This window comes from Echiichthys vipera, assembly GCF_963691815.1.
Source record: "Echiichthys vipera genome assembly, chromosome: 9".
Taxonomy (NCBI): domain Eukaryota; kingdom Metazoa; phylum Chordata; class Actinopteri; order Perciformes; family Trachinidae; genus Echiichthys; species Echiichthys vipera.
In genome coordinates, this window is record NC_139834.1 from 30,539,090 (window position 1) to 30,551,716 (window position 12,627).

Below are 12,627 nucleotides of genomic sequence, written 5' to 3' on the forward strand. Positions count from 1 at the left end.
CCAGGGTGCTGAATACGGCACAACACTGGTGCTACCGGTGGGTCATTAGGTATTCCGTAAGAGGATACCTTTGTCACCTAGAAGAACCATACAGAGATGTTAATCATCTGATACCTTGTTTGATTTAATGCAATTTATCGAGGGCAGCCACCAACCGAGGAGATGACTTTGGCTCTGCAGTGCGTCTTGCTACAGCTGCGTGCCAACACATTCATTCATGAATTCAATGTCGGGGTCGCGGGGGGCTGGAGCTGAGCTGTTTTGAAATATAAAAGAATCGTGTGTGTCCCCCTGGCCACCTGGCCACCACGTTTAAAAGCGATAGCTTGGCATCACAAATCACCTGTACATTTATCGAGTGGTAGTTTTTCCGATTGATGAATGCGTAATCATTCATGGATGGTGCCTTCAGACGCACATGAGTACAATCAATTGCTCCAACGACAATTTTTATTTTTTTTATTCGTTTTAAGAATCCGTTTTGATCTGTTCTTAATATGTGACTGCTTATGCTTAATGACAGCTGAGGTTTGTTCATTATTTTCAGACAGATTTTGCTGTGCTGCACCGCAAATACACAGGCTGAAATTTGCGTACACGGTCTCAGACGTGAGATTTGATCGTAGCTCCTGCTCACTTCCAAATTGATAAATGCCAACGTTTGCCAGGAAATGGTCGTACGCACGTTTTTCTGCCGTACGTTCGTTTGATAAATGAGGTCCATTGTGTCTCAGAAAGATGCAGAAAAACTAGTCCATGCATTTGTTACTTCTAGGCTGGACTACTGCAACTCCTTATTATCAGGCTGCTCCAATAAGTCTGTTAACAGTCTCCAGTTGGTCCAAAATGCTGCAGCTCTTGTACTAACTAAAACAAATCGAAGAGAACATATTTCTCCTGTATTAGCCTCTTTGCACTGGCTACCTGTAAAATCTAGAATAGAATTTAAAATCCTTCTTCTTCTTCTTATTGGTCAGGCTCCGTCGTATCTTAAAGAGCTCATAGTACCGTATTACTTATTAGATCGCTGCGCTCTGAGAAAGTGGAATGGGAGGCAGAGCCTTCAGCTACCAAGCTCCTCTCCTGTGAAACCAACTCCCAAGTTATATTCGGGAGGCAGACACTGTCCCCATATTCAAGAGTTAACTTAAAACTTTCCTCTTTCATAAAGCTTAAAGCTAAGGGCTTATGAGCCCTTGTTATTAGCATCCAATTTCTCTTAGGACCTGGATTTGGAAAAGCATGATTTTGTTATGATAATGATGCTGCTATAAGCCTAGTCTGCCGGGTGATAATACTGTTGCTGATACTCTGAGCTTGTCTGTATCAGTCATGTCTCATAAATACATGTTACTAATTCAATATTTACTAATTACTAATTCATATTTGCCACCATAATTATAATCATTGTCATGTTCTGTCACCCTGGCTGTGCCTTTTTCTTGCTGTTCTGTTGTATTAACTGCCATAACTTGTAAGTCATATTCACATTACTTTGACTGTTACTTTTGTGATTGCTTGCATCTCTGGAAGTGTGTCTCTGTCTGTCTTTGTGTCTGTCTGTCTCTCTCTGTCCATCTGTCCGTCTTTTCTCTCTTTCTCTCTCCTTTTCTTCCTCCCCAACCGGTGCAGACAGATGTCCGTCCTCCACAGAGCTGGGTCTGTCTGACGTTCCTGCCTGTTAAAGGGAAGGTTTTCGTTGCCAGCGACTCTACGGGGGAATTGTTGGGTCTATGTAAATCATAAATAAGTCATAGAGTGTGGTCTTTACCTACTCTGTCAAGTGTCCTGAGATAACTTTTGTTATGATCTGGCACTGTAAATAAAATTGAATTGAATCCCTAATTATCACTCAATGGGTTGATTTTGTTTTTAATAATCTGATCGAATTGCTATAAAATGTTGGAAAATAGAGACAAATACACATCGCAGTTCCCCAGAGTCCAATGAGACGTTCAAATGTCTTATTTTGTCTGAACGACAGTCCAGACCCCCAAAATACTCAATTTAAAACAAAGGAAGCAAAAGCTAAAAGAAAATATTCAGAAACATAATAAATGAAAATATAGTGGACCAATACCAATATACTTGGATCAATGAACCGACGGTTTTAGATCTAATGTACAGTGACGTGTCATGAGCTGTAAAAGACGCCCTTGAGCCTCACCGTCCCTGTTGACTCTGAGGATTTTGGCCGGGTAGAAACGACAGTCGGTCCAACAGGCCAGAACCTTCGTACCCGTAACAAACATCTGAGAAACACAGAGAAGAAGAAAAGTGAACAGAGGCTGCAACGTGCACATACATACACACGTACAGATAATTCTTATACTCTTAGTCAATGGAAACCTTTCAACACTGTGTCGGGAAAAAAGTTTAACTGTAACCAGGACACATGCAGAATTGTAAAAGTTCACATAAGGTGTTTTTCCTATGGACAGTCAGAAGTTAATCTGCTGCTTTTTCTGACTTCTGGTCCTTGAGTTCAGACAGATCAAGGTGTATCACCGGCCTGATTTAGCTCCTAATGTGATGGCTCGGACACTACACATATTAATCCATTATCCATTTCCATGACTAAAAATAGATGTAAAATTACCACAAAAAGATGCAGAATGGCTCAAAGATGCAAAATGACACAAAAAGATGCAGTGTTTCCCCTACCATTATATCAGGGGGACCACCCAACGACACCTCTTGAAGGTCAAGTTAATTTAATTTTTTTTAATTTTCTATAAAGCGCCAGATCACAGCAGAAGTATTCTAAAGATACCTTTCCAATAGAACAGGTCTATACCTTGTCCTCGTATTAAACAAAGTATCTTAATGGCACAGTTAAGGTACTGCTAATGCAAACAAAACATCTTACAGCTGCAGCTTCACATTAAAAGCTTTTAAGTGGCCAAACGTGAGCTGACTTTTATTTTATAGCAGACCCGTAGCGTCAGTCCCGGTCTATGGTCACGGTCAGTGAGTCAGCGTGTCTTCACTGTGTGATTTAAACACCCTAAAAGAAAAAGACAGAAAGTTTGAAAAACTTGCAAGGCAGAAATAAGCTGCGGACACACTGACCAGCAGGCGCGTGAAGCCTGAGCGTAACGTTAGCTTAGCACTAGCCTTACGCTCTGCTTTGCCACACCATGGCCACCACCGTAGTCAGAGATGACGGAGAAACAACAGCACTTTGAAATCCTCCTGCTTCTCTAAAGTCACCGGTGTGGAAACATGTTTGCCTTCTCCGAGACTTATAAAAAAACAACAAACGGTAGAGCCTTCATGGTGCACCTGTTGACCTGACCCTATTTATTTGAGCTTATTTATTTTATTACTTGAAAGGTACCTTCAGTAAAGTAAGTTCTACCAATATTTAGACTATATTGTTTTATAGTTTTGGTTCAATAAAGGAAATAAAGGTTTCTGTATGCTGTGAATTATAGTTGTAAGGAAAAAAAAAATCAGAATCGGCACAAATCTGTATAGGCAGGTTTGTGCACGCACATCAGTGGACAGAGAGCGCGCATTAGAAAATATGCCTCCCTCCAAGCTGTAAACCTAGAGGAAACACTGCACAAAATTACTGAAAAATCCCTATAAAAGATGAAGATGAAAATGAGACGGTTCAATGACCGCCGCTCTTTTACACACGCATGCACGCACACACAAACAAACACACACACACCGGCTGTGAGCACGGTGGATTCAGGCCCTGCCTCCTCAGGCTGACTCTCCGCAGGTACGGCGAGGTCCAATGAAACCATTCATTATGTCGACGGCTCCACTGGTGGTAGTTGACCTGGACCCGCTCTTTGTCGTAGTCGATTTTCTCGATCGTGGCGGCGTACCTAACAGGGATATAAAGAAAAACAATAAAGTGAACAGAATATAATTAAAATTGACAATAAATCAGGTTTTTAAAGCATCATAGTTCTGGAGGTGTCACAACAGATACGTGTAATACTGCAGATTATTTTATGTTATTTGTGTGTGTGTGTGTGTGTGTGTGTGTGTGTGTGTGTGTGTGTGTGTGTGTGTGTGTGGTCCACACCAGTTCTTGTTGCGGTCTCGGGCTTCCAGCTGAGCGCCGACCTCAAAGGTGATTCCCAACCTATCCGGTGGAGTCTTCATCTGGCAGAAACAGAAAAAATGACTCCAACAAATGTACTTGTGGTTAAAATGAGCTCAACCTGAAACATCTACAGCAGGAAAATAAAACATGAATGCAGCGGGAAGATTCAGGTGTAACAGGAAACATTTTACTGAACTTTACATACTTGCTGATGATATTTACACACTTTAACTTAAGTAAAGTTTTGAATGCAGCAGTCTGGGGCTGCCCCTCAAATGCACGACCTGACAGATGATACATGATGATGTCGCGAGTGCGCACATCAGCTCACTTCCATGTTTATTCCAAATAAATGTATTACTTAAACTCATATACTTTTTTTTATATTAAATATTAATTTTAAAAGTTGTTTCACGAAGCTGTACTTCAACTTACGTGATGACGTGTAACAAATAACGGTTGCAGCCAAACTTGTAGTTTTTCATAAATTACTATAAAAGTAGTCTGGATAACGATTTAGATTACACGTGCGCATTGACACATAAACTTAAGCAGCGTGTATTCGATTGAATAAACAATAAAAATAAACATTTCTGTCTTTTTTGACATTTCTAGATAGTATCCCCTGTGAAAGAAGCCGATTGGCTCACAAGTCGCAGAGGACGCCCATTCAGGATTTTAATTGGGCGTCACATTCTGTCACTCAAAAAAACAAAACAAAAAAACCCCCAGAGACAGTCCCGCCCCCTCGGGAGCCACTCAGTTATTTGACAGTGGCTAAAAATGCTACGTGTTAGCTCTAAAGAGTAGCGACAAACGACAAGAGGACGGCGTGCCAAAGGCTTCAGAGTCACACGTTATTACAGTACACCTGCTTCTGAGAGGAGACAACGACGTGTTTGACGCTGTTCATTAAAAGCTCAACCCGATAAACAGAGTCCTCTCCATTGACTGTGAACAGAGGAGCTAACGCAGCTAACCGCTAGCCTCTAGTTAGTGTGAGAAGTCACACTGACAGCAGCGACTCAAATGTTCAATGTCGCCGGGTAATGCGTCAGGAGAGCGGACACTTTTATGAAATTGTGTCCGCTGTTCAAATGTCATAATGAGCGTTAAATGTGTAAATGACGATCAAAAGCGTGTTTACCTCTCGCGCTACTTGTGCACTGGACTCTTCTTCATACTGTGACGGCCGCAGAGCGCATGCGCGGGTTGAGACAAACAGAGGGTGTGTGTTTATCTGTCGAACTGTTGGAGGATTGTGTTTTAGGCATAATAACAATAATAATAATAATAACAACAATAACGGTACTAATGTAATATAATAATGATTCTAACAACCATAATGATACTACATATGATCATACTATAATAGTACTAATAATAATCATAATAATAACAATAATAATAATAACAACAATAATAATGACACTAATGTCATTATAATAATGATTCTAATAATAATACTACTAATAATAATACTACATATAATCCTACTATTATAATAGTACTACTTATAATAATCATAATAATAACAATAATAATAATAACAACAATAATGGTACTAATGTAATATATTAATGATTCTAACAACCATAATAATACTACATATGATCATACTATAATAGTACTAATAATAATCATAATAATAACAACAATAATAATGACACTAATGTCATTATAATAATGATTCTAATAATAATACTAATAATAATAATACTACATATAATCCTACTATTATAATAGTACTACTTATAATAATCATAATAATAACAATAATAATAATAACAACAATAATGGTACTAATGTAATATAATAATGATTCTAACAACCATAATAATACTACATATGATCATACTATAATAGTACTACTAATAATAATCATAATAATAACAATAATAATAATAACAACAATAATAATGACAGTAATGTCATTCTAATAATGATTCTAATAATAATACTAATAATAATAATACTACATATAATCCTACTATTATAATTGTACTAATAATAATAATCATAATAATAACAATAATAATAATAATAACAACAATAATGGTACTAATGTAATATAATAATGATTCTAACAACCATAATAATACTACATATGATCATACTATAATAGTACTACTAATAATAATCATAATAATAACAATAATAATAATAACAACAATAATAATGACAGTAATGTCATTCTAATAATGATTCTAATAATAATACTAATAATAATAATACTACATATAATCCTACTATTATAATTGTACTAATAATAATAATCATAATAATAACAATAATAATAATAATAACAACAATAATGGTACTAATGTAATATAATAATGATTCTAACAACCATAATAATACTACATATGATCATACTATAATAGTACTAATAATAATCATAATAATAACAACAATTATAATGACACTAATGTCATTATAATAATGATTCTAATAATAATACTACATATAATCCTACTATTATAATAGTACTACTAATAATAATCATAATAATAACAATAATACTAATAACAACAATAATAATTACACTAATGTCATTATAATAACGATTCTAACAATAATACTAATAATAATAATACTACATATAATCCTACTATTATAATAGTACTACTACTAATAACCATAATAATAATCATAATAATGATGAATATAATCATTCGAATAACAATTATATTATAATAGTAGTAATAATAATAATAATAACAACAATAATACTTATTAAAGTTATAAAATAATATGATAATCAGCATCATAATAACAATAATAATAATTACGATAGTAATAATAGTATTAATAATACCTCACTGTGAAATACAGCCTCTATTTAGTTTTGATAAGCAGTATAAAATATATTGAAAATTAAATTAAAAAACAGGGTGTTGAATTGAAGGGTTGCCTTCATTATAACGTGGAAAAACACATTTATTAACAGATTACTAACATTTATTATGAAAACGGGGGAGAGATGGACCTGAAATGTTGATCATATATTGCTATTGTTTTTAAGGTATTAGTAAATGATTTATTAGCCAGCAGTTACAACTCACAAGTGTTTTATAAAAGTTGTCTTGTTAAGTGCTCTACCAATTTATATAATAAATAATTCCATTTATATTAGTCAAATCCTTTTTGTTTCTTGACGTAATAAATAGCCAATACAAACTAATGTAACACTGCTCATTGTCCCAGAGATAAGTTGGGATAAAAAGGACTCCCTGAGGCTGCAAAGTCCATTCCACTTCACTGTTCACAGCTGAGGATGGCAGTGGGGCCACACGCTCATTAAACCACTGACTGCCAGGTCCCAACAGAAACGAATCCTGTCTCAACAGCACGGAAACATCCAGAGGACTCATGCCCAGGCACCACTCAGACAAACGTGCCCATGCTTGTCTCTAACATCTCTGGCTCTTTTTATTGAGTGGGATCATTCGATCATCTTTTATAGTTCAACCAAATTCACTGCTGTTTTGACTTATGATTTATACACATACTATATCACTTCAATTATTTAATACATCCTTTGTACTGAAGTATTCAAAAGTCCAAATTACTTTCTTTTAATATTCATAAATTGCTGTGGCCAATTGTTTATATTGCATTTACAGACTCTTGTAACTCTTTGAAATGATGATTCATAATTAATAATAAAGTAGTCCCTTACACTGGGAGAAAAAAAAGATGGTGAATAGGACTGGGGCGGAGGAGACTTTACATGAAGACCCTTAAAATGAGGATTTACTAATATAACAGTTCAGTAAAATGATGATTTACTAATATAACAGTTAAAATGATGATTTACTAATATAACAGTTCAGTAAAATGATGATTTACTAATATAACAGTTAAAAGGATGATTTACTAATATAACAGTTCAGTAAATGATGATTTACTAATATAACAGTTAAAATGATGATTTACTAATATAACAGTTCAGTAAAATGATGATTTACTAATATAACAGTTAAAATAATGATTTACTCATATAACAGTTCAGTAAAATGATGATTTACTAATATAATTGTTAAAATGATGATTTACTAATATAACAGTTAAAATGATGATTTACTAATATAACAGTTCAGTAAAATGATGATTTACTAATATAACAGTTCAGTAAATGATGATTTACTAATATAACAGTTCAGTAAATGGTGATTTACTAATATAACAGTTCAGTAAAATAATGATTTACTAATATAACAGTTCAGTAAAATGATTATTTACTAATATAACAGTTCAGTAAATGGTGATTTACTAATATAACAGTTAAATAAAATGATGATTTACTAATATAACAGTTAAAATGATGAATTGCTAATACAACAGTTAAAATAATGATTTACCAATATACCAGTTAAAATGATGATTTACTAATATACCAGTTAAAATGATGATTTACTAATATAACAGTTAAAATAATGATTTACTAATATAACAGTTCAGTAAAATGATGATTTACTCATATAACAGTTAAAATGCCTGCCTGCTTGCTTCCATGCCTGTTCATCTCCTGTTTGTCTCCTCCTGCCACTGCCGGTCACTACAGCCACCCGACCTCCATCTTGGGGAAGCTTTCGACCTGCACGACGCAGACCGCATTGAAACGCGGCTCTGCCATTACGAGGGGAGATCACAACGTTTTCACCCAACACCACCAGCACTCCTCGTGGGACCCCTGGACCCCTCCTTGCACACCATTACTTCTTCCTGCACCGTGGTACTTTCACCGGATCACAATAAATATCACCTTGAACTGAATCTCCTGAGTCGAGTCGTGCATTTGGGTTCAATCTCTGTTGTGCACCATAACAGAATGAACTGGCCTAAATCATGAACCCAGTTTCCAACCAGGGCGTGCTTTTGGGACAACATGACCAGTCCCTTCTGGGAATAATGGGAACTCTATCCGACCTGACTGCCAGACTCGACCGAGTGGAGAGACCACTACGGATCCCTTCCCCGCCAGCACCGGTTTCCGACACACCGGCAATGATTTCAGTGGGTCCGCCTCATCCCCTGCAGCCCTTCGTCCCTGCACCCGAATGTTACGAGGGGAGACTAGGTGAATGCAAATCATTCCTATTTCAGTGCTCTCTTGTATTCGAGTTACAGCCCCTAACTTACATCAGTGACTTAGCTAAGATAGCCTACGTGTTGGGTTTGTTAACAGGAAGGGCTAGGTCTTGGGGCACTGCTTTCTGGCACAGCTCTGCTAATTTTACGCAACTTTTCACAAGTTTGAACAAGAGATGTCCTCCGTCTTCGACCACCCTGTCGCTAGTAACGACGCTAGCAACCCACTGCTTAGCCTTCGTCAGGGCTCTCTCAGTGCAGCTAACTACTCGGTGGAGTTTCGTACGCTAGCCATGGAACTGGGGTGGGGTGATGGGGCACTTCAGAGCATTTTCTTGAGGGGTTTAAACAAAGCCGTAAAAGACAGTATTGTTGGCAGACCTGAAACCACAGACTTACAGGAGCTGATAACTTTAGCCATTAAGGTGGACAATAGGCTAAGAGAGAGACGTAGGGAGAGGGTGCAGGGCTCCCAGGTGGGGCTCGGGGAGGCTACCATGTCCAGACCATCTTTTAGGCCTTCGGAGGGAAAGTTCACCGACGCCAGCAGCGCCACTGTCTCCCCGCTACGTGCCGAGAAGCCGATGCAGCTGGGGCGGAACCGGCTTACACCGTCCGAGCGGGACCGGAGGTTCCGAGGCGGACTTTGTCTCTACTGGGGAGAACCAGGACATCAACTGGCAGCCTGTCCTTCGCGGTCAAACTCGAAGCCTCACCAGTCACAGACGGGGTTCTGGTGAGTAGCACGACTTTACCATGTTCACCCGAGAACGCACCCACATCGAGGCTAGTATTTTCTTTAATGGAGATACTTTTAAATTGGAGGCTCTTATTGAGTCAGGCTCAGACTCTAATTTACTTGATGTGGGGTTTGTGAGACAGCATCAAATTACCACCGAACCAATTAACCCTCCGCTCAGAGTCAATGCTCTGAACGGAGAAATGCTGGCTCTCATCTCTGAACAGACTCTTCCGCTACCTCTTCTGCTGGCCGGCAACCATCGAGAGAGAATATCAAGTCATGTGATGCCCTCATCTCATGCGCCACTCATGCTTGGTTTGCCGTGGTTACAGAAACATAATCCTGTAATTGACTGGGTCTCAGGAAGGGTAATCAGTTGGAACTCATTATGCCATGCTACCTGCCTTAAGTCCGCTCAGCCTTCCTGTGCTCTCTTAACTGTGTTATCCCACCAGAGCCTCCTGACGTTTCTGCTGTCCCTGCTGTATACCACGATCTTGCTGAAGTGTTCAGCAAGCATCGGGCCTTGTCTCTACCTCCTCACAGACCTTACGACTGCGCCATAGACCTGCTACCTGGAGCTTCCTTCGCTACCATCTACAATCTTTCGGCGCCAGAGCGGGAGGCCATGGAGAGGTACATCACTGAGTCATTGGATTCAAGTATTATTCGACCCTCTTCCTCACTAATTGGGGCAGGGTTTTTCTTTGTGTCCAAGAAGGATAAGACTCTGAGGCCTTGCATTGACTTTTGTGGACTAAATAATATTACTTTTAGGAACAAGTATCCCATTAACTCAGCTTTTGAGCCTCTTCATGGTGCAAAGATTTTCTCTAAGCTAGACCTGCGCAACGCCTACGACCTGGTTCAGAGAGGGGGACGAATGGAAAACTGCTTTTAACACCCAGTTAGGTCACTTTGAATATTTAGTAATGCCCTTTGGCCTAATTAACGCTCCAGCAGTTTTTCAGGCCCTGGTGAATGATATTCTGAGAGACTTCTTGAACCACTCAGTTTTTGTTTATTTGGATGACATTCTTATTTTCTCCAAGAACCTTGAGGAGCATGTTGTGCATGTGCGACAGGTTCTCCAGAGACTGTGGGAGAATAAGCTGTTTGTCAAACAAGAGAAGTGGGAATTCCATGTCCCCTCAGTGACCTTTTTAGGCTACATTCTGGAGAGTGGGCAAGTGCGACCTGACCCCGCCAAGGTCCAGGCGGTCACCGACTGGCCACAACCCAACACACGGAAGCAGCTTCAGAGATTCCTGGGTTTTGCCAACTTCTACCGACGGTTCGTGAGGAGTTACAGTCAGGTAGTAGCCCCCCTCACTAAACTAACCTCTCTATCTGTCCCGTTTGTGTGGTCTACCACAGCTGAGGAAGCGTACCCATCCCGTCAATTCATCGCGGAGGTAGATGCGTCGGACCTTGGTGTTGGAGCGATCCTTTCACAGAGAGCCAAAGGAGATGGTAAACTGCATCCCTGTGCATTCTTCTCTAAAAGCTTTCACCTGCTGAGAGGAACTACGACGTGGGCAACAGGGAGCTGCTAGCAGTCAAACTAGCCTTGGAGGAGTGGCGTCACTGGCTGGAGGGAGCAGAACCACCATTCACGGTATGGACAGACCACAAGAACCTAGCTTACATTCAGACCGCCAAGCGGTTGAATTCCCGCCAAGCTCGGTGGGCTCTCTTCTTTGGTCATTTCAATTTCAGTCTCACCTTTAGACCTGGTAGTAAGAACATTAAACCTGACGCTCTCTCCAGACAGTTTTGCTCAGACTCTGACAGATCACCATTTTCCCATTCCATCCTCCCTGAGTCATGCCTGGTGGGGTCTCTGACCTGGGAGATCGAGTCCATGGTCCAGTCAGCACTGCAGAACAACCCAGATCCAGGTGGTGGGCCTCCAGGCCGTTTGTTTGTGCCCATCTCTGTTCTTCCTCAGGTGCTGAGATGGGGTCACACTTCACGCTTTGCCTGCCATCCTGGAGTTTCCCGCACGCTGCTCCTACTTCAAAGACATTTCTGGTGGCTATCCATCGTAGCAGACATCCGCGCATATGTGAGAGCCTGCACCATCTGTGCTCGGGGCACGACCATTCATCAACCTCCTGCTGGTGTTCTCCATCCACTTCCTGTGCCTCGACGACCGTGGTCTCACATTGCTCTGGATTTTGTGACTGGATTGCCTCTATCAGATGGTTATGACACTATTCTCACCATTTTGGATCGGTTTTCCAAAGCTGTTCATTTCGTGGCTCTTCCCAAATTACCATCCACCGCGGAGACGGCCCAGCTGATGGTCAACCATGTTTTCCGGGTTCATGGGATTCCCCTGGACATTGTCTCCGACAGGGAGCCACGGTCAGCCTGTCCTCCGGCCATCACCTCCAGTCTAATGGGCAGACTGAGAGAGCAAATCAAGACCTGGAGACCGTCCTGAGTTGCATTTGTGGGAAAATTTGTGAGCAAAATCAAAGACTGGCAGATCGGCGACGGACCCCTGCCCCAGTGTATAAACCAGGTCAGAAGGTTTGGCTGAACGCTTAGGACATTCCACTCAGTGTGGAATCTAAGTAACTGTCTCCTCGCTTCATCGGTCCGATCGAGATTGAAAGTATCAGTAATCCTGCTGCCATCCGTCTCAAACTCCCTCAGTCTCTCAGGATTCATCCCACATTCCGCGTATCCCAGTTGAAACCTGTCTCTACCAGTGACC

General features: G+C 39.9%; 1 protein-coding gene across 1 annotated transcript in view; it reads right to left on the minus strand.

The window, feature by feature from the left end:
- Positions 1–5,250, minus strand: part of LOC310951769 (PHD finger protein 20-like) — a 28,343-nt gene extending 23,093 nt beyond the window's left edge. Inside the window, exons 1-4 of the mRNA XM_083920174.1 lie at positions 5,214–5,250; positions 4,046–4,125; positions 3,680–3,842; positions 2,168–2,252 (exon numbers count right to left, since the gene is read on the minus strand). Coding sequence (XP_083776300.1) covers positions 2,168–2,252; positions 3,680–3,842; positions 4,046–4,125 — 328 coding nt within the window. The 5' untranslated portion in view covers positions 5,214–5,250. The remainder of the gene's footprint in view (positions 1–2,167; positions 2,253–3,679; positions 3,843–4,045; positions 4,126–5,213) is intronic.
- Between the last annotated feature and the right edge of the window lie 7,377 nt (positions 5,251–12,627).